Source organism: Mirounga angustirostris, unplaced genomic scaffold (genome assembly GCF_029215605.1).
Source record: "Mirounga angustirostris isolate CCGP_5_RB_7025 unplaced genomic scaffold, mMirAng1.0.hap1 SCAF_15, whole genome shotgun sequence".
Lineage (NCBI taxonomy): Eukaryota > Metazoa > Chordata > Mammalia > Carnivora > Phocidae > Mirounga > Mirounga angustirostris.
In genome coordinates this window covers 6,201,751-6,223,516 of record NW_026991723.1, presented here as the reverse complement: position 1 = coordinate 6,223,516, position 21,766 = coordinate 6,201,751, and the positions used below count along the sequence as shown (strand labels likewise).

At 38.4% G+C, this 21,766-nt stretch overlaps 1 protein-coding gene across 7 annotated transcripts in view; it reads right to left on the bottom strand.

Annotated features, from left to right (window-relative positions):
- Positions 1 to 5,514: 5,514 nt before the first annotated feature.
- Positions 5,515 to 21,766, bottom strand: part of PLGRKT (plasminogen receptor with a C-terminal lysine) — a 53,770-nt gene continuing 37,518 nt past the window's right edge. For all 7 annotated transcript variants that reach the window (XM_064580101.1, XM_045882158.3, XM_045882157.3 and 4 more), the window contains exons 4-6: positions 10,454 to 10,584; positions 9,769 to 9,878; positions 5,515 to 5,926 (exon numbers count right to left, since the gene is read on the bottom strand). In XM_064580101.1, coding sequence (XP_064436171.1) covers positions 5,805 to 5,926; positions 9,769 to 9,878; positions 10,454 to 10,584 — 363 coding nt within the window. In that variant the 3' untranslated portion in view covers positions 5,515 to 5,804. The remainder of the gene's footprint in view (positions 5,927 to 9,768; positions 9,879 to 10,453; positions 10,585 to 21,766) is intronic.

The following is a 21,766-nucleotide window of genomic DNA, read 5'->3' as shown; positions in this document are numbered from 1 at the left end:
CTGATCTGACTTCCAGCCTGTAGCACCTGCATCTCTTGCCAGCAGGTTTTCTCTGGCCTCCAGAGCCCACTTTGCCTAAACACCCTAAGTGCTGGAGAAATAACAGTCCAGAAACAGCCCTCCACCAGTGAACTCCAGAGTAGGTTATAAATACCCCAGCTCTTTCATTCTTTGGGTCGGATAACTCTGGGGTAAAGGGGATTCTAAACCATTTCTCAGAGTTCCCCAGCAGGATTAAGTTGCTCACAGAGGTAACTTCCTGGGTAAGATTTCATTTACTAGCTTTCTTCTCTGTCCTATCTTACTTCACCAATTCCTCACCAACGTTTCTGGGATTACCTGCCACGTAAATGACTTGCTCAAGTCACTATTGCAAAATTTGCTTCAGGGAGATTTTACACTGAGACAGCTAAAAAAGATAAAAGTGAATATCTCTGAGGAAAAAGAAATGGGAGGGAGGGTGGACTGTTTTTAACCATGACCCATGAACCTATTTGAATTTTTTCTTTTCCTAAAACACTCCTAGTAGGAAATTGATGTCTCTGCTTGAATTGCTGAAGAGAACTTATTAAAGTAGAACAGAACTCCCTTTGCCTGCCTACTTAGACTTTCAGGCTGTTTCAGAGATGTCAGGCTTGTCCTAAGCTTCCAGTTCAGACAAGGAAATTGTCTGGAAGGTCAGTCCAGTACTCGGTCCAGTCCATAGTTATTGAATTCAGAGAAGTAGCCATCCTTGCCACAAACTGTATTCAAACCCCAGGTGCCTTTTTATTGTTTCTAGTTCTTGAAAGAGCGTTAGTTGGAATCCTTTCAAAATGTTTAATTCCTTGAAGATGAAAAGAAAGCATTCCTGAGGGCAACTTTTCTCTGGAGTAATTTAAGAAGATGTGAAATGGTCAAGTATTTCAATCCATCTTGGGTTCCTAACATTCTCTCTCTCTCTTTTTCTCAAATCCCCTTGGTGGGTAGAAATGGTGCTACCTTCTACTCAAGTCAGATCCTGATCAGCAGTAAATTAATGGTGAGGGGATGGTAGGAAGAGAAGGAAAAACAGTCACCTATTCCTCAAAGCCCAGTCATATTATCCTGACATCCTGACAGCTTTTCACAGACTTCCTTTATCACATTACAATGTCAACTTTTACATATATTCAACAGCTGTTTCCTTATAGTTTTTTTAAACCTTCACAAGCCAGAATCCCAGATTGCCAGTCCTCCCTAGGACATGACTTCATGTGGACACATCCTGAACTTTGTTCCTCTAACACCAAATGAAATGCCAAAACCAGCTCAGGGTCATTGTCTGCCTATCCCTTATGTCCAGGCAGAGCAGAAAACATCCACAGAGTGCTGCTGGCCAAGGATGAAGTCCTCCAAGAAAAAATAAATAAACTGAGGTTAGCAATCCATCATTTGACCCCATGACACTTGTGGACTGAGAAATTGTGAACCAGGATTGTCATCTAAACCTGAGACTTAGCAATATCATTGAGTCTTTATCACTGGGATACAGGTTTCCAGTTACTTTTATTGTTGGTCATGATGAATTTGTTCTACCCAAACACACTTCTTACTGTCGTCCAAGTTGCCAAAGGAATAAGTTAGCACAGCAAAATAAACTGGCCTGCAAGAGAATCCCACCAAAGGTGACTTTGGTCCCTGGGGGCTCAGCTCCCCCAACCAGTGGCTCCCTTGGCAACCATTTTTGGGCTATTTACTATAAGAGGCATTTGAGTCAGCTCCATCCCTTCATGAAGGCTACCCTTCTTTGGCCCTCTTCTTATTTTCCTTATTTTCTAGGCCTTTCTCACTCCCCCTCCTCTGCCCCTAGCCAGTCTGGGCTTCCTGGTACACCTGCAGCCCAAACATTGCTCCAGTCTTCATAAACTCCCAAGAGTGACCCAAAGTTACCAGTAGAAAAATCAGCAGAGATGCTAAGTAGTCATCCCTGAGTACTAGAAACTACTTTCTGCAAATTGGACAGTTGGTAGGATGCAGGATATTCCTGAAATCTTCTGTAGGCATTCACAAGGCCAAACTTAAGGAGCATTTCCAACTCTCTTGCAGAACAGACACACTCCAAGGCCAAGAGATAGTGTAACCCCTGAGTAACAGGCTTTATTTAATAATATTTCCCTAGCAAGAGTTTGTTCCTTTCTCAGAATAGTTGAGCAGAAAAACTTTCTGGGTTCTGGCTAGTGTCTCTAGAATATTGCATTTGAACCTGCTTGTATTAATATTGTTGAAGTCTATAAAATATAATATGAATTTCAGATTGCTCATATTCAGATTACATTGGTTGTAGATTATTTTTTGGAATTTGAGTCTGCTCCCTCCTCATCCTCTTCTAACCCCTGCCCTTGTAATCCCCTCTTCTAAGATTCTGAGGCTGAGTATATATGATAGTTTAAACATACATTTTTGATTTTGACTTTCATTGTTACTGTTCTTTTCAGAGTCATGCAGCATGCTGCATTGGAAGGAGTCCTGCCAGGGATTCAAAACACCAACATTTTAGTACAAACTACCATTACCAGATGTGGAATTTTAGGTAAATCACTAAAGGCCTCCATTTTCTTGAGAAAATGTAAAATAGGGGCTTATACTAGACCATTTTAAGGGTCTTCTCTTTTTAATATCTTGACAAGAATTCCAGTATTTGTCATTAAAACTGTTTTGAGTAGATTTGGGGCACTTCTATAATCTTTACAAGTGTAGCTAGACCATAAAGGACCCTTCAGCGTTACCCCCAAACACAAATTGAGTTGGGTGGAACACCATATAAACTTTGTTATTTTAGTGCCTGTAATTTTAGTCCCCAGTTCTCTCATTTAAATATGATTTTAAAACATTCAAAATGGTTAAGTACTATGCTCTTATAAACTATATTTTTACCATTATGTTTTATTATTATAAAGTGATTTCCAAGAAGGGTCATTCTGCTGCAGAGAACTTCTGGGCCCATATTTATTTCCTTTACACCACGACTTAACCTCCACATGAAGCAGAGGGAGTCCCTGCATTGTTTTGGTTGGGTCAGCAGTGTCTTGGGGGAAGATGGACAGTCACATGGAGTCGGGATGAGATCCCCCCACTTCAACTTTCTTCCTAATCACTGAAAAGACATCAGGTGAGGCTACCATTATTCTAATCTCTAAATTCTTGCTTAGAATCAGACCTTAGTTTCTTATTTTTCTCCTAATTTACTTTCTTATAATAACTTCTTCATTCTTCTTGTAATATCACAAAAATCTGTGATTATAAGCTAGCTGAACAAAGACCACATCATATTCAGTATTTAGAAATATCAGATGCCTGGTTGGTAATCAGAACTTAATAATAGTAATAATAATAATTAATGCAAATACTAACATAATGGCTAAGAAAGAGCTCAACAGTGTCAGAGCAAAAATATTTGTCCATTCAATTATAAATATTATATTCAATAATATAATAATAATAGTATTGTTATATTTAATAATAAAGGGGAAAAGCCTTGGATAATAATCAATAATACCAAAGACAATTGGGATATATTTTAATATAGTTGAATTGCAAAGCCATTATTTAATAGCTTTGACTTTTGCCTCACAATTGGGAGCAAACAAAAATGTGAATGTGTGTATTTAGCAGAGGCTCTATTGAGTAACAATTATTAATGGGCTCAGGGTCAATGCCAGGGTGAGAAGCAAATGCAAATGAATGGCCTGGTGGTCCAGAGGCTGCTCAGAGCCTGCTGTGTTGCATATCAGCACAAATCCTGTGTAAGGTCTTTAGCCAGTCGACCCTTGCAGGGCACTCAAACCCATTCTTGGTGATCTCTGGCTGGACCAAGTTAGGACTGTTTAGACAGCATGACTAAATTTAAGGGGAAAGAAATACAATTCCAGCTTCTGGCATGGTCCACAAACCAGTGCTGGATCTTAAGCATCCCTTAGACCATCGGTGTGCTTCCCAATCACTTCTTTCCTATATCCTCCAGAAAAATCCATGCTAATGACTCAATGAAGTGAAATTACCTTCTTCTCCTTCCACCACCTCAAATGACTTTCCCAGTTTTGCTATTCTTGCAGATTCTGGGATCTTCCTCCTGTAATAGACTGATTCCAATGAAACCCCAATGCAGATTCTTAAACACACACACACGCACATGCAACATACCTGGTTACCCTCAGGATAGAGTGCAAATTCCTTAAGCCCAGAGCTAGTCAGGAGATAAGCTGTGCCTCCAGGCTCATTTCTTAACTCCCTTACCGGAGGAAACCTTTGTCCCAGGCAAATGGAACCAGCAGCAAATCCTTGGACTTGACAGCCTTGTCTTACCTTTAATCACTTTAATCAAGCTTCTTCTGCCCAGCCTGCCTCCTTATCTCCATGGAGTACTTCAGTGCATCCATCAAGACCTCAACCAAAGTTCTCTCCAACTATGATTGTATCAAAACCATATGTTGATATGTGGTCAGCTGCTTGAGGGTAATGGCTATTGTATTCATGCTTGTTTTCTCCTTTCAGGTTTCATCTCCTATTATTGCGCTTGACCTTTCTATTCTTTCTCCATGCCAAGTCTCTGAGTCTCTGGCTCTTCCCTTTGTGGAGAGATCCCTTCCCTGTCCCCATACCTGCTCTTCACAGGACTGGTTAATTCATCATTCAGCTCTCAGCTCAAATGTTACTCTTCAGAGAGGCAGTCCCTACTGTCCCAGATTTATAGTCCCCCCTCCCACATCCTCCCAATCATTCTCTTATCATCCTGTTTCATTTCTGCTGAAGCATTCATAACCATCAGAAATGGTCTTCTTTATCTCCATGTTTATTTGTTCCTTTCCTCAGTTCTCCCACCCCTTACTAGAACATATTCCACTGCCTAGGATGCAATAACCTTGTCTTCTCATTCACTCATGTAGCCCTAGTGTCTACAATAGTGCTTGATACAGAGTAGGTATCAGGAAATGTCTTTGGAATTATTGTATCATATTTAGGGGTTACAACTGTGGGAAGGGGCATAAGCCCAGTTACAAGTATAGGTTTCCCGGTGAGTGAAAATAAAAAGGTGTAGGCATCCTCATCAACGTCCCCCCATTCCCACCTCTTCAGCAACTCTGTCCTGAGTCATCATTTGAATGTTTTTACCTTTTGTCTTTCACAGCTGTATTTGCATGTCCAGAATGTGTTAAGCTTTTCAAAGCCTTTTAGAGCATATTCACTGGAACCAAACCATTTAGGTGCAAGTCTCAGTTCTGTCCATGTATGACCTTGGGCAAGTAATTTAAGCTCTCTGTGCCTTAGTTTACACATCCATAAAATGATGCCTGCCTCAAGGGACTGTTGGGATGATTACAATAACATATGCAAGACACTCAGAACAGTAGCCATAGTAAGTACAATATACATGTTAGTCATTAATATTAGTTGTTTTCTATCATGTGGAGACAGGACACAATTGACAAATCCAAATAAAAGAAGTATCTGTGGGATAAATGTGATGGGGAAAGTGTGTGTGACAGAGAAATGAGAGCAGCAGGACGTTTGCTTCCAGGAATTCAAAACAATATGATTTATTAATTATACATTTAGATATTTGTAATACACACATACATAGGAAATATGAAAGTTATTTAGCATACCTCCATGATTTTGTGTTGATGTTATAAATTTTATTTTAAAATAGTTTAACAAAACCCATCTTGCATTTTAATATTTTAAAATAAAATCCATGATATCAAAATCTCAATCATCTAAAAATTTGTAAAAACCATGATTCAAGTCAATAATTGTGTTTTGAGATTTGGTGGGTAAACATGATTTCATTTGTCTATAAAGAATTTACTCTGTTTCCTTCTGGCTTCTTCAAGGTTTTCAAAAGTGATCACGCCTCTTGGCAGCTGCAACTTACTCTTTTCTGTTTCCAGTATGTTCTCAGCTTCACCTTAAATAAAGTACAGAAATATGCAAGGTGACAAAAAGGTCATTAGTGTTTTGTGAAAAAGCCAAATTGCTATATTCCAGTGACAAGCTGTAACACTGTGTGGAGGCATGCCTCTAAATCTCACACTTAAATATTTCACCTGTTGTCCTCAGGAGAAGCCATCTCCCAAAGGGAGGGCATGCTTTCCTTTGGGAGGAAAAAGGAATTCTGAAGACTGAGAGAGAGAGATCAATCAGGGGCACCTGGATGGCTCAGTTGGTTAAGCCTCTGCCTTTGGCTCAGGTCATCCTGGGATCAAGCCCCACATCGGGCTCCCTGCTCAGCAGGTCTGCTTCTCCCTCTCCCTCTGCCACTCTTCCCTGCTTGTGTTCTCTCTCTCTCTCTTAAATAAGTAAATATATAAATAAATCTTTGAGAGGTCAATCAGATGCCATAGGTTTTACTTGACAGAAGACAGCATTTTAAGATGTAGAAGAGAAAGAATACCAAGTAATATTTTTTTCCTTGAAGGAAAGTCAGGACGGTAAGCATTAGTTGTGTTTGGAGGGGTTTGGGACGGAGAAACCAAATATAGTCTTTGCTGTATTGCCCCTTAATATGTGACATGAGAGAAAATAAAGCTTAATAAATTTCTGCTTTTCCAGGAAAGCTATCTTTTACCTGAAACCACTTGTAAATACCCAAAATAATATTAAATGTTCTTTAGTCTGTATACATACATGCACACAAGTATAAGCATTTTTAAAAAAGATTTTATTGATTCATTTGACGGAGAGACAGTGAGAGAGGGAACACAAGCAGGGGGAGTGGGAGAGGGAGAAGCAGGCTCCCTGTTGAGCAGGGAGCCCGATGCGGGGCTCAATCCCAGGACCCTGGAATCATGACCTGAGCCGAAGGCAGACGCTTAATGACTAAGCCACCCAGGCGCCCCAAGTATAAGCATTTTTATAAACAATTCCTCTTTCAAGTAACAGCAAGTAATTTCTTAGGTCCAGTTGAAGACTAATTAGCAAAATTAAAAAAAAATTATAGTATACATTGTTGACATTCTATAAACCTTCCTTGGGAATGAAAGCAAATGTTTCTTTTTAAGTACTTCTCTTTTAGCACACAATTAAGTTATACTCCAGACAGAATAGGGCAGGCTACAATTTTGAAATTATAACATTTCAACCATCTGCAATCATATTTTTTTTTGCTCAGTCTTAAATAGTAAATAAAAATCATTATAAATTGTATGTAATTAGACATGGGGCACCTGGGGGGCTCAGTCGTTAAGCGTCTGCTTTCGGCTCAGGTCATGATCCCAGGGTCCTGGGATGGAGCCCCGCATCGGGCTCCCGGCTCAGCAGGGAGTCTGCTTCTCTCTCTCCCTCCACCCCTTCCCCAGCTCATGCTCTCTTGCGCTCTTCTCTCAAATAAATAAATAAAATCTTTTAAAAAATATATGTGATTATACAGGCCTCTAACAACTGACTAAATGTTTCCATGTGAATGTGCCTCACATTTGGCAAATTCTCACGTGTTTGCAGAAGGGCTAATGATAAAGTCCGTCAAACAAGGACTGGGTATATCTTGGGTTTATCACTAGTTAACAGGGCTAAATGTTAAAACCTAAACTTTCAAATACCGCAAATTTCCTGGTAGACTGTAAAGTTGTATTTTTTTTAAACAGGAAATTCCCACCTGTCTTAAAAGTTTAAAATTGTATGTTCTGTGGACTCTGATGGACCTGTAATAAAATTACTTCCCAAATATACAATCATGATGTTCCTAGAAAATAAACTTGTTCTCTATTAGTAATATGTTCAAGTGAATGCTGATTAATTTTAATTTTTATGAGGCACTGAGAATTCTAATGTCCATATAAACAATGAAACAGAGTTGAACTCAGACTAATGAATTCTTAAGCAGATGAGTAACATGAAACTGAATGGGTTATTGAAATGGGCTTTAACATTGGCAAATCAGTTGTGTAGTTAGTTTCCAGCTTAAAATGGGATTAGACTCCAAAATTTAGTTTGTATATCAGTGTTTTAGAACTCGAAATACATTTTCCCATAGTGATAATGCAAGAAATCACTTGCTAGGCCGCCAACAAAAAACTGTTCAGTCCACAATATAGCTGAACTATGATACCGATAGTGCTTGATCCCAACGGACCTTTTAGCAGAGTTTCTGTGTGGAAAATGTATTTCCATCTTCAATGGGAATTTTTAAGGACATATAATCCTTGTATCTCCCTAGGCCTGGGAAAGAGATGTTCTACTCCCTACTCCCAATACCTGCAGAGGAGTCGGCACTTCCTCCTTTCCTGTACCAAATCAGTGCCCACAGAGCTTTAGCGATAGTGATGTGCCCATAGATATAGCCCAGGAGAGGAAAGGATGGCAAAAATGAAGGCTTGGGAAAGCACAGTTTCCAATATGCTTTGGGTTGAAGCCTCGAGAAGAAGGGACACGGGCCCCATGAGAGAGTCTTCCTGGTATGGGAATGAATTCTGTGGCAGCGGTGCTATTTTCTAGGGCAGTCAAAGCCAGAGTTTGTGAGAGCAGCATGGTGCGGTGATTATTTAACAACCAGCTCTCCAGAAAAACAAATGTACATGAGTTATAAACTTATGAACATAAGTTTATTATAAATTTTACTTATATAAAATAGATGTAGCATATAATTTATAAAAAATAATGAAATGTTCAATATACTTTATTATAAATTTCACATAGCAAATGGATTCTCACGGAATGTTTTTACTGACTTCTGTTGGACTCTCATATTCATAGCTAAGCTATAGTTGCAATTGATGAGGGACTATAATTCCAACATGAATGATGGTGGTATTTTCATTTACCCTAACAAATAGGACAAAAGTGGAAACAATGACATATGTTGGAAATTTTTTTGTTTGGAAATGATGTAAACAACTTGGCTGAGTCTGATAACAGTTTTTAAATGTTAGGAGAATATTTCCTCAATTGTTTGTGCTATTCACAATGTAATGGCTACTGACACAACAAAAATTTAAGCATAATCTGCAGTATTTAACATTTGCTTTATCACTTCCTTAAATCTAGACTATGGGTTGGCAAGTTTTCTTAAAAGGGCCAGACAGTAAATATTTTAGGTTTGTGGGGCCTTGTATCTCTGCTGCACTAACTCAGCTGTCATGGTAATGGGAACACATCCATAGACAATTCAGAAATGAATGGGCATGTCTGTTTTAATAAAACTTTACTTTCAAAAACATGTGGCCACCCTGCAGGCCATAATTTGCCAAACCCTGGCTTAGACGGTCAACAAAATAATAATTCAAGCCTTTTTGTGGTGTTTGCAGATTCCTTGGTATAAATATTCCCACCACGACCAACTTCATGCCACTGAAGTTGGAGTTGTATCTGTTATCTTATTGTGTGTGTATTGTATCTGTACCCTATCACACAGGTACAATAGATATACGTAAGACAGATACACATAACTTCAGAGTATAGATAAGAGTAAAATAATGAAAAACTGATAAGTTCTGAGTATTATTGCCATTGTTTTTAATATAATTTAATATTATTTTTGTAATTTATTTAATTGTAAGTTTATCTAATTTAATGTTTAATAATGACTGTATTTAACAACCAGCTTACAAATTCCTGAAAATTTGATAGTCAGTTCTTGTGAGCTGGAATGAGCTGACTCCAGCATACTGCTGTGAGAGGGAGCAGAAATGTTGGCCATTGGAAGCTCAGGGAGAGGCAGTCTTGTCAGAATGTTCATAAATCAAGGGTCATAAGAAGAGGACCCTTGAATCAGAAAATGAATCAGGAATACATTCTAGTTTATCAAAGACTGACCTTTCATTCTTTGTAGAAGGGTTCCATATCCTAAGTCATACTGGTATGTGAAGATGAAGCTTAATGGAATAATAGGGAAGAGGAAGGCTGGCTTCTTCCTTCTTATTGCTCTGGTTCAAGAACAAAAAGAAAAAAATATTAAGAATGACCTGTAAATACGTATCTCTATACTCAATGAAAAAAAAATTACCTGCTTTTTCAAAGAATGTTCTCCATTTTAGAAGTTACTTAGTTCATTTGAGTCTCCTATGGAAATAGGATTTTCTTACCCACCACGCCTCACCAGATTCTGCAATTCTCAAGGGCAGAATTTGTGATTTGCCCATCTTTGTTTGATGTTGAGGCTCAGATTACTCATTTAAAAAATGGTTAAGTATTGATATCTGCCCCTTAGGGATTATGGAGATAAATTTGCAGAGGCCTTCTTCTATCTTGGTGTCAAGTCAGTCCTCTCTCTAACTTACATAATGGAGACAAGGATGGAAGAAATCTGAGGAACTAGAGGTAGAATTGACTATTTCTACCCTGGTTCTACAGTCACTTCCAAGTGCTAAGCTATAAGGGGTTATATATACACTATTTGGACCAAAGTCCTATCTTGGCCAACTTGATAGTAATATGATAATGTCAAAAACAAAAAGAAGCAAATTATTTAAGAAAAATTTAAAGTAAATAGCAAACATACCCAGCTGTTAAAGAGATGGCTGCAATGCCAAAAAAAGTTCCAAAATATTTGAGGAATTCCCGAGACCAAGCAATCTGCAAGGCCATTTGTCTTTCTCTCATTTCATTCTGCATCATTAGCTGCCTTTCCAGCTGAGAATGAAACAAATGACAAAGTCTGGTTATTCATCTTTTGATTCTGAGCACAGAGTTAATAATCTGCTTTTCCAGGGGATTTTCACACTTCAGTTGCTTTGATTTGTCTTTTTTTTTTTTTTTTAAATCTCAGTAGACTTTGACTAAAGCTCTTCTGGATAGCTATCCCCACCTGTCACCTTGGCAGTGAAATCTTCCTGGAATATATACAGAATAGATGTGGTATTCTTCTTCTGTGTCCTGAGGTCTCGAATGCGTGTGGTCTGGGGCTTTTATTCAACCCTAAAATACATGTTCAGTATATTCTGTCACATGTGAGGAAAGATCTATGTGCCTTTAAATGCAGGTACCTCTTATTGATCTTTATTACAACTTGCACTGAAATTATTTTGCCTTCCAAGTTTATCCAACTGCAAATTGACATTCATGTGGAGTAGCAGGTCCATATCATATTATGGTAAGATGGTAGAGGGTATTCTTCTGAGACATCAATGGAGATTTTTCTTTGCCACTATTCTCTTGATGCCTCAAGTCCTTTGTCACTTTAGTCAGTGTCTTTCACTGCAGTGGAGCAGAAAGCAGGTATAGCCCAGAACACAGAAGGAGACTGGATTTCTGGATGGATTTTTAGAAAACACACAAGAGAAGCAACAGTGTAGAAGCCTATTATTTTGAGAAAGATTCTTGAGAGAGAAAAGTTTTTTAAATTCTAAAACCTTGGCACTGTGTATCATTAGCAGAACCTAGAGGAGAGCAAGCATAGAATTCATGATGTAGACCATAGGGTGGGGAGGAATGAGTAATAATGTGACTCAGTTTTCTCTTCTTGCCTTCTTTAAACTGTGAGAGGAAACTGGAAGAGGAAAAAGGAGACTTTAGATATAAAGATGGGGCTTGGTTCCTTGGCCTCTCTTAAGGGTTGAAACACTGGAGAGTTGTGATGGATTTGGGATTTGGGAATCCCTGGACAGAGAGCACTTGTAGACCTATATTCTGTCAAGAATTCTGGGAAGGGGCAACTAAAGTAGAGCAGAAATGGTTTCAGGGCAGATCTAAGCTTAGAGCAGATCTGAGAGAGGCCAAGGGGTGTGGAGAATGTTTGCAAGGTTCCCATATCAACCTGAAGAGGGGCACAGTTGGTAGCTGAGAATTGAAAGCAGGTGGCTTACCAGGTGGTCACCAAAACCTAGAGACTGGGGACCCTTTACAGACACTTAGGTAGAGGCCATAAAACAAGTGCTGGGCAGGGAAAGTGGCTAGATGTCAGAGGATTAGCAGTACCCTAGAGTGCAGAGGTGATGGCCAAACCAACCTGAAACATGGTGGAACACCCAGAACAGATCACCTGGCACTGCCCAGGTTGATCAAACAGAAAATAACTACAGAAGCCTCCTCCAACCAGATGTGCCTTCCCCGTGACCATGCCACTAGAGCTTACTTGGACTCAAACTGAGATGGGGCAGGGAAAAAAATGGACAGAGAAGAGGAGAGGGCCAAGCTGAATTTTAAGAAGTGAGTTTTAAGGTGAAGTAAGTTTTAAGGTGAGTCCCTTTGACTTGTCAAAATTAAATTTGCCCTCAGCAGTAGAAATTGAAGTTCATTTTGGGTTCAGTTAGAGAGTAAATAGTGTTTTTGCATACATGATTATTTAGCATGTGAAATTCATCCTTGCTATATTACATATTTAAAAAACTTACATGATAGTTCATAGTATCCCTCCAAAGTGATGTAGAATGCATGAATTAATCATTTGTGTTGTTATCAAAAGGCAGCTGAATCCAGTCACGACACAGATGAATGCAAGATCAGTGGTTCTGAATCTTAACTGCACATTGTGAGCATCTAGGGAGCTTTTCAAAATCTCAATGTCCAGGCCCACATGTCAGACCAATAAAATCAGGAGGGACCAATGAAACCAGGATCTGGAGTTAGGACCAGTCATTAGTATTTTTTAAAGGTTGCCACGTAATTCCAGTGTACAGCTAGGATTGAGAACCACTGCCTGAAAAAACTCACAGCCTAGGTTTTTCCCACCAGAGATCAAGCTGAAATATCAGTCTGAAAACTGATCCTCTTGGAATTCTCAAAAGATTGGGGACAGAGGGCTTTTTAAGGTGGTGGAACCCATCTGTATGGTACTGTCATGCTGGATACGTGATACCTGCATTTGTCAAAGCCCTTTAAACTTCACAGCACACAGTGAACCTCATTGTATACAGTAATGGGGCATCCAAGATGGGATTCTGGCACAGAAAAAGGACATCAAGGAAAAACTAATGAAATTTGAATATGGAATTTATTTAAAAGTGAAATACCAATGTTAATTTCTTAGTTGTGACAACTGTGCCATAGTAATGTAAGATATTAACTGTAGAGTATAGAAAGGGTAGGGTATTCAAGAACTCTGTCCTCTTTTTCTATAAATCTAAAAGTGTTCTAAAATTTATTTTTAAGAATGGTTATGAACAAATCCTATATTCTAGGTCTCTTCTACTGATAAGAATAGAGGCACGTATCTCCATATATCATAGATAAATTGTGAAAATCAGCAGGATTGTGTAACTGCAACAAACTCTGAGACTAGAGTAAAAAAAAAAAAATCTACGCATACCTTTTCCATGGGCAAAAATTTCCTGATGAAAGACGTCATTGAGCTATAATTTTAATTATCAATTAAAGCTCTATTAACTACCTGTACTTCATAAAATTATGCTTAAAATCATAGGTCTAGATCTAAATACATTTAAAAACTCAAATTAATAAGGGGCACCTGGGTGGCTCAGTTGGTTAAGTGTCTGCCCTCAGCTCAGGTTATGATCCCAGGGTTCTGGAATGGAGCCCCGAGTTGCATCCTGCTCCCTGTTGAGCAGGGAGTCTGCTTTCTCCTTTCCCTCTGCCTGTCCTCCTGCTCGTGCTCTCTCTCTCTCTCAATCTCAAATAAATAAGTAAAATCTTAAAAGAACCAAATTAGTTAATAATTTATTACCAAACTTCTTCAGTAGCCATAAAGGGATAATTATGTTGAGGCAGTTGTTAATTTATCAATAATAGGCATCATGTAACTAAGTGTACATTCATTTTCACCGTTCTTCTCCCAATATTGACACTAATGAGAAATAAGAGCAAAAGAGAACATGTACAGTAAGTTTCCTTAGCAGTCTTTAACCCAAATCATAAATGTAAAATTCTTTATTTTATTTTAATTAATTAATTATTTTTAAAGTGATTTTAAAAGACTTGTTTACAAGAATGTTTAATTATAACTCTGTGGTCATATGCCCAGGAATAATAACTAAATCTATGTTAATTTATTTTCCTCCTTTGTTTATGTATTTATTTATTTATTAGAAAATCAATTAAAATATAGTGTATTATTAGTTTCAGGGGTAGAATTTAGTGATTCATCAGTTGCATACAACACCCAGTGCTCATTACATTAAGTGCCCTCCTTAATGCCCATCACCCAGTTACCCCATCTCCCCACCCACCTCCCCTCCAGCAACCCTCAGTTTGTTTCTGAATTAAGAGTCTCTTATGGTTTGCCTCCTTCTCTGATTCCGTCTTGTTTTATTTTTCCTTCCTTTCCCCTATGTTCATCTGTTTTGTTTTTCAAATTCCACGTATGAGTGAGATCATATAATTGTCTTTCTCTGATTGACTTACTTCACTTAGCATAACACCCTTTAGTTCTGTCCATGAGGTTGCAAATGTAAGATTTCATTCTTTTTGATGGCTGAGTAATATTTCATTATATGTATATACCACATCTTCTTTATCCATTCATTTGTCGATGGACATTTGGGCTCTTTCCATATTTGGGCTATTGTGGACATTGCTGCTATAAACATTGGGGTGCATGTGCCCCTTTGAATCACTATGTTTGTATCCTTTGGATAAATATCCAGTAGTGCAATTGCTGGGTCATAGGGTAGCTCTATTTTTAACTTATTGAGGAACCTCCATACTGTTTTCCAGAGTGGCTGCACCAGCTTGCCTTCCCACCAACAGAGTAAGAGGGTTCCCCTTTCTCCGCATCCTTGCCAACATCTGTCGTTTCCTGACTTGTTAATTTTAGCCATTCTGACTGGTGTGAGGTGGTATCTCATTGAGGTTTTGATTTGGATTTCCATGATGTGGTGTGATGTTGAGCACTTTTTCATGTGTCTGTTGGCCATTTGTGTATCTTCTTTGGAAAAATGTCTGTTCATGTCTTCTGCCCATTTCTATTTTAAAAGAATTTTAGATCTTTTCATAATATTAATTTTTTTGTCTCTATTATTTTTTGGTATTGCTTTACGGAACAATTTGAAATTAGAATGTTTCAGATTATGACTTCAGACTAGTGAGCTTACACGTTTATCTGATACTACTTTAACAATTATAGAACCATAGTTAATTTTAAACAGAACATAATAAAAGGGAGCTAGGTTATTAGAAATAACTGTATATAGTAGGAGAAACCACATTCTGACCATCTGCATAAAACTGTTATATCTGCTCTTTCTTGTGTATTTTAATTCTTCAGTTTCTTTGTTTAAAAAATATTAAGAACAGCCACAAAATTACTGATCTCAGTAATTTGTCGATCTCTTGAGTTTCAGAAGGGACAGTTACATAAAGGTCCACAGACCACTTAATGCAAGTTTTCCTTGCATTTTGTATTAACAATAATACAATGATTAAATTTTACTTGGACACATAAAACATTTTCAGAGCACAGAGAAGGCAATGACAGTGTCCTATAAATTATCTTCATTGCATTTTTTTATATTGAAGCCTTTTCTATTTTGAGAAATAATTAGGCCATTCTCAAAAAAATTCAATTATTTCTGTGTTTTTAGTTTCCAGTGGTCTCTTAACTTATGCATAATGTATTCCCAAGTAACAGAAAAGTTCTGTTTTTATTTGCTTCATTGGGCAATGCCAAAAAGTATTCTATGTGTCCTGCCACAAAAGAGGTTTATTTTTACCAGAAATGAAAATATTTTGTATTTGTCTTTGCCTTTGTTAAATTAACAGAAACATTATTGATACCCTCTAAACTAAAAGCAAGATCAGAAGTTCAGATAAAAAGAAAACAAACTAAGATTGTTAAAATAAAGCAACTGTAATGAAAGCTGTAACAAGTAGATTTATCCTTAAATTGCTCTACAGATATTTTAAATGCTAAACATCCAAAATAGAGCTACCATATGATCCAGCAATTGCACTACTGGGTATTTACCCCAAAGATACAAAAGTAGGGATCCGAAAGGGTACATGCACCCCAATGTTTATAGCAGCAATGTCCACAATAGCCAAACTGTGGAAAGAGCCAAGATGTCCATCGACAGATGAATGGATAAAGAAGATGTGGTATATATATACCATGGAATATTATGCAGCCATCAAAAGGAATGAGATCTTGCCATTTGCAACGACGTGGATGGAACTGGAGGGTATTATGCTGAGCGAAATAAGTCAAACAGAGAAAGACATGTATCATATGACCTCACTGATAAGAGGAATTCTTAATCTCAGGAAACAAACTGAGGGTTGCTGGAGTGGGGGGTGGGGTGGGAAGGATGGGGTGACTGGGTGATAGACACTGGGGAGGGTATGTGCTCTGGTAAGTGCTGTGAATTGTGCAAGACTGTTGAATCTCAGATCTGTACCTCTGAAACAAATAATGCAATATATGTTAAGAGAAAAAAAAAAAGAAGAAGAAGAAGATAGCAGGAGGGGAAGAATGAAGCGGGGGAAATCAGAGGGGTAGACGAACCATGAGAGACGATGGACTCTGAAAAACAAAATGAGGGTTCTAGAGGGGAGGGGGGTGGGAGGATGGGTTAGCCTGGTGATAGGTATTGAGGAGGGCACATTCTGCATGGAGCACTGGGTGTTATGCACAATGAGTCATGGAACACTACATCTAAAACTAATGATGTAATGTATGAGGATTAACATAAGAATAATAAAAAAAAAAAGAGTTAAAAAAAAAAAGCTCAACATCTAGTAAGTAGTTTGGGGAGAATCCAGAAGGGGAAATGAGTAATAAGTTTGAGCTTTAAATAAAAGGGCACTATTTCTTTTATGAATGACTTATGAAAATAATTGAACATAAACAAAGTTATAGTAGTATTTAGAAGCTTGAAAGCTTTGCTTGTACAGCATCTTGTTACACATCTTCCTATAAAGATTAAACACAATTAAATCCATTTTTACTCCCAGATGTTTATAAACAGTAAGGTCACCAAAAGTAAAAAATACAAATGCCAGTTTGGCAAAAACCCTTTATGTTAAGCTGTGGATTCCAAAATGTATTGACTCAGGTCAGATGTGAAAGCCAGCTGCATGGGAGTCTGAGAAATTTGCCTTTGGCTTTCCAGCCTCTGTTGTATTGGTAGGCACTCTATAAGGGAGTTGGAATGGAACAGAAGTTAAACGATCCAATCAGCATTAACTGCCACAGAAGGTATTATCTCAGTTTACAGTTAAGGAAACTGATTATTAAGTTTGAGTGATTTTCCCTGTGGCCTCGCTTATTGAATAGCAGACCTGGGATTCTGACCTAGACCTGCCTGTCCCAAAGTCCAAATTTGCAGTCTATTGTAAGTATACTTGCAATAATCAAGTCAGTATAGAAAATCGAGGTGAATGGACAAGGTATGTGATAACCATCTGAAAAGCCATTAGCGTTCCATATTAATTAATGCCAGAATTTTAGAAAGACTGAATAAAGAGTTCTAAATTGACCTGGGGTGCAGACTGACCTAAATTATTCTGCTTAAATCTCTTTGAAAGAACCTCAACAACCCACTGCCTCCAGTTTCTCACCAGCATTTCATGCCTCCCTTCCCTTGGTGATTTCAGTGATCACCACTCTGAATGTGAGCCTCCCAAGGTCCTTATAAGACCTCCTTCTCAATGCTATATCTAATTCCTCAGAGAACTGGGAGGCACCACCACTTCCAAATAATGACCATGGTCTGCAGACTTGACTGTCTAAACATTTCTTGAGAGATGTGGCCTCCCATATCCTGTGGCACAGGCGTGGGTTTGGGGCTCCAGGCCACGAGCCCTGAGAGAGAACAAGGCCAGCCCGTGGCTTTTTTTTTTTTTTTTTAATTTTATTTGAGAGAGAGAGGACGTGTGCATGCACTCGAGCACGAGCGGTGGGGAGGGGCAGAGGGAGAGGGAGAAGCAGATTCCTTGCTGAGCAGGGACCAGACAACACAGGGCTCCATCCCAGGACCCTGACATCATGACCTGAGCTGAAGGCAGATGCTTACCGGGCTGAGCCAGCCAGGCGCCATCCCCCAGCCTATGGCTTTATAAGGAAAGTAGTGTCTGTGCTCAAGAAGAGGGCAGAATGGAAATTCAGAAAGGTCAAGACCTGCTCCCCTTCTTACAGAAAGGGATGCAAAGGAAAAGGGTGACTCCTAAAAACAGATGAGCACTGGAGCCTTTTCCAGAAAAGGTCCTTCAAATCCTCTGTTTACTTTCCCCCAGAATTTCCTGCTTAGCCATTTCCTCTTGGTCTTCCTGTTCCTCATGGTATCATCACCTTGTAGTCTCCATCTACCGCCGCCTGCTGATGACTTCTGAATTCTAAATCTCTATCCTAGAACTCTTTTAGTGGTAGATGCTATTTCCAACTGCCTTCTGGGCACCTCCCCTGGGACACTGATAGGCAGGTCTTACCAAAATGTCTCTGCATATCTCTTGAATCCAGTCTCTTTCTTCTCTGCTCTCTTTGCTCCAGCTCCAGCCCAGACCATCATTATCCATCAACAAAAGCACAGTATTACCACCAACAGTGTTCTCTGTTCCTAGTTTCTTCCCCATCCCATCCGTTTTTTAATACTTCTCTCTTTATCTTTGTTTATACTTATATTCCTGTCTTAAAAAGGATTCTTATATTACTTTCCTGCTGAAAAACTTTCACTGGTTCTTTAATTCCTAGACATGACATAGCCTTTAAAAATTCTATTCTGGTTTACCTCTTGGGCTTCATGTCCTGCCAGTCTTCTCCTTGACTCCAGCTACGAGCCTTCACCTGTCCCAACCATGTTCACCTTTCCAACATATTTTTGCTTATGGAAGGAGACAGACTTTGGGGTTGCATGGACTAGGTTCAAATTCTAGTTATGTCACTTACTTGCTATGTGATTGTGGATAAGACCCCTAATGTCTTGACTCCCAATTTCTCTATCTTTAGGGGCAACATAGCTATCTTACAGGTTGTTTTTCTAAATAATGTGGCATATTGCAAGGGACTGGTGCACCATAGCCATTGGTGTGTGTTGGCCCCTTTGTCTTGCTTTTTCCTCTTATCTCCTGTCCCTGGTGGAGACTTAGGCTTAGAGCCTTATTCTTTCACTTTCTTCACTCTCTCTTTCTCGGAGAGAAAGGGGAAAAACACAAAATCTCCACAGAAATGAACATATTATTCCTAAAAGCTAATGGCTGTTGAGTCATTCACTTCCTATAACAGTCTGTTTGGCAGATGTTACTAACATCCCTGTTTTTCCAGAAGAGGAAACTGATGGTAAGGATGATGAGGTAACTCGCCAGTATGTGTAGTTCTGTATGTACCGGGCTTTCTTTTACTCTTATATAAAGACACTGTTGCTCCAAAGTTTAAAAGGCACGTGCAGATTTGTAGAATGAGCGCTTGGCAAGGCTGGAGCTCCTTCTCTGGACTGTTAATCCAGTGTTCTCAACAAAACCCACCTTCCCTAATACTTATTTTCAGATAATAGTCATGCTGTTCATTTAGGAATCGAAAAATGTTTTACATAATCTATTTAATTCATAAGATGTTTACTTTATTGCAAATGTAACTTACCCAACAATAATCAGTAACTTCTTTATAGAATGAACTTTAAATGTTGTAATAGCTGGTTACAAATGGAGTTACAATCTTCCAAAGATTAGCCTAGCATTTAGTTTTTGTCATTTGATAAGAACAGGCCAAAAAATAAAAACAAAAAGAAATATAGAAATGCTACATTTCCAGCAATATCAGGGAATCGGCTGTTCATATTTAAAAGCATTATCCAGAGGACTAAAATATACTCCTTTAAGCAAGAAAATTTGCAAAAGATTTCTAACCATTTTAATAGATGTTTGTCTAAAAGCTATCTACCGCTTTCACTCTGGTACACCGTATAATATGCTGTTGCCTTCATAATAGAATATAGCAAACCAAAGTTGTTTGATGGCTTATTTGTTTATAAATTTAGTCAGTTAGTGGTTATAGATCCTTTTCCAGGAAGGTTTGGAGGTAGTTTGAACATTAGGAGACTTCCTTTTGTAAAGACACAGAGTCATCATTAGTTCTCCTGTGCTGTAATGCAGGGGCGCTGCCAGAGTCCGCTGAGTGGCCCTGGGCCTCTGCGTCTACCTTCTGTCTCCTCCCCTCCTATATCAAGTAGTTACTTCTCATTCTTAGTAGCAAATCCTCTTCTAAGCACCAGTCTCTCCTGGATTCCCTCTCTACTCTGTGTCTTCCTTTCGTTCTGCCTCAATGATCTGCTGCTTTTAATTGTCTTAGGGACAGTAAGGGAGCAAAGCTTGTTAGAACTGTGTATAAAATAAAAATACATACATTCCTAATACATCCTAATGAGGACTTGAAAGTCAGGGGTTTCCTGTGGGTATGTTGCATGCATTTTAGAACATGGCCTTGTTAATAATTATTTGGTTCTTTTGTCTTTAAGTATTTCTTCTTGCTTCCTTATCATGTTCCAGATAAGAGGTTGTCAAATAGATGACTTTGGTCTAATCAGATGCCATTATAGTCAAAATAAAAAGGGGAGTAATATTGTTTACATCTCTTATAATTATAGCCAGAAAATTTGTGAAGTACTTATTTTCAGGAATTGAGCCAAAGCAAGCGAAGTAAAACAAAGTAAAACAAAAAGACAAAACTAACCCCCCACCCCAGTACAATTAGTTTCCCTTCTATCTTCTCAATGAGTTGTGCTTCTAATCCTACGTTTTGATAACTTAGGGGAAATCCTGAAACTGAGGGTTTTTATCCAATAAAAAGTACTTTTGTACTTTCATGTGGTTTTATTACATTCAGAAATGTTCTAAATCTAAAATAAGTCTTCTAAAATGCTTCAGAAGATGGAGGAATCCAGAGCAAGAAACAAATAAGGGTGATTAAAAGCCATGTTGAGCAAAGGCCTTCCCACCTGGTTGGCAGAAATTTTTAAAACATTTTTTTTGACAAGCTGATTCTGAAATTTCCTTGGAGGAGGAAATATACAGCAAAATGGATGAACCTCAAAAATATTATGCTTACTGAAAGAAGCTAGACACAAAAGACCATGTATTGTATAATTCCATTTATGTGAAAGGTCCAGAAAAAGCAAATCTATAGAGAGACAGAAAGTAAATTAGTGATTTTCTGGATCTGGTGTTGGGATCAAGGACTTACTATAAATGAGCACAGGGGAATTTTTGGAGATGATGGAAATGTTCTCAAACTGGATTATGGTGATGGTTGTATAACACTATAAAATGCACTAAAAATCATTGAACTGCATCCTTACAATGGATGGATTTTATACTATATATATCACACCTCAATAAAGGTGTTTAAAAAAAATAGAAATGGGACACGGTACCCTTTCACCATCAGTCATGATAGGTAAGTAACAGCATGTGTTTATTTTCAATCATCATTAAAGACAAGGAAGATGTGTGGCAATAATAGTTGCCTGACTACATAATTATTCCTGCATCTTTAAAAAGGTCTTTTGTGATGGCCAACAGACACATGAAAAAATGTTCAACATCACTAGCCGTCAGGGAAATACAAATCAAAACCACAATGAGATACCACCTTACACCAGTTAGAATGGTGAAAATTAACAAGACAGGAAACAACAAATGTTGGCGGGAATGCAGAGAAAGGGGAACCCTCTTAAACTGTTGGTGGAAATGCAAGCTGGTATATCTACTCTGGAAAACAGTATGCAAGTTCCTCAAGATGTTAAGAATAGAGCTACCCTACGACCCAGGTATTGCACTACTAGGTATTTACCCCAAAGATGCAGATGTAGTGAAAAGGGCCACATAGACCCCAGTGTTCATAGCAGCAATGTCCACAATAGGCAAACTGTGGAAAGAGATGAGATGCCCTTCAGCAGATGAATGGATAAAGAAGATGTGGTTCATATATACA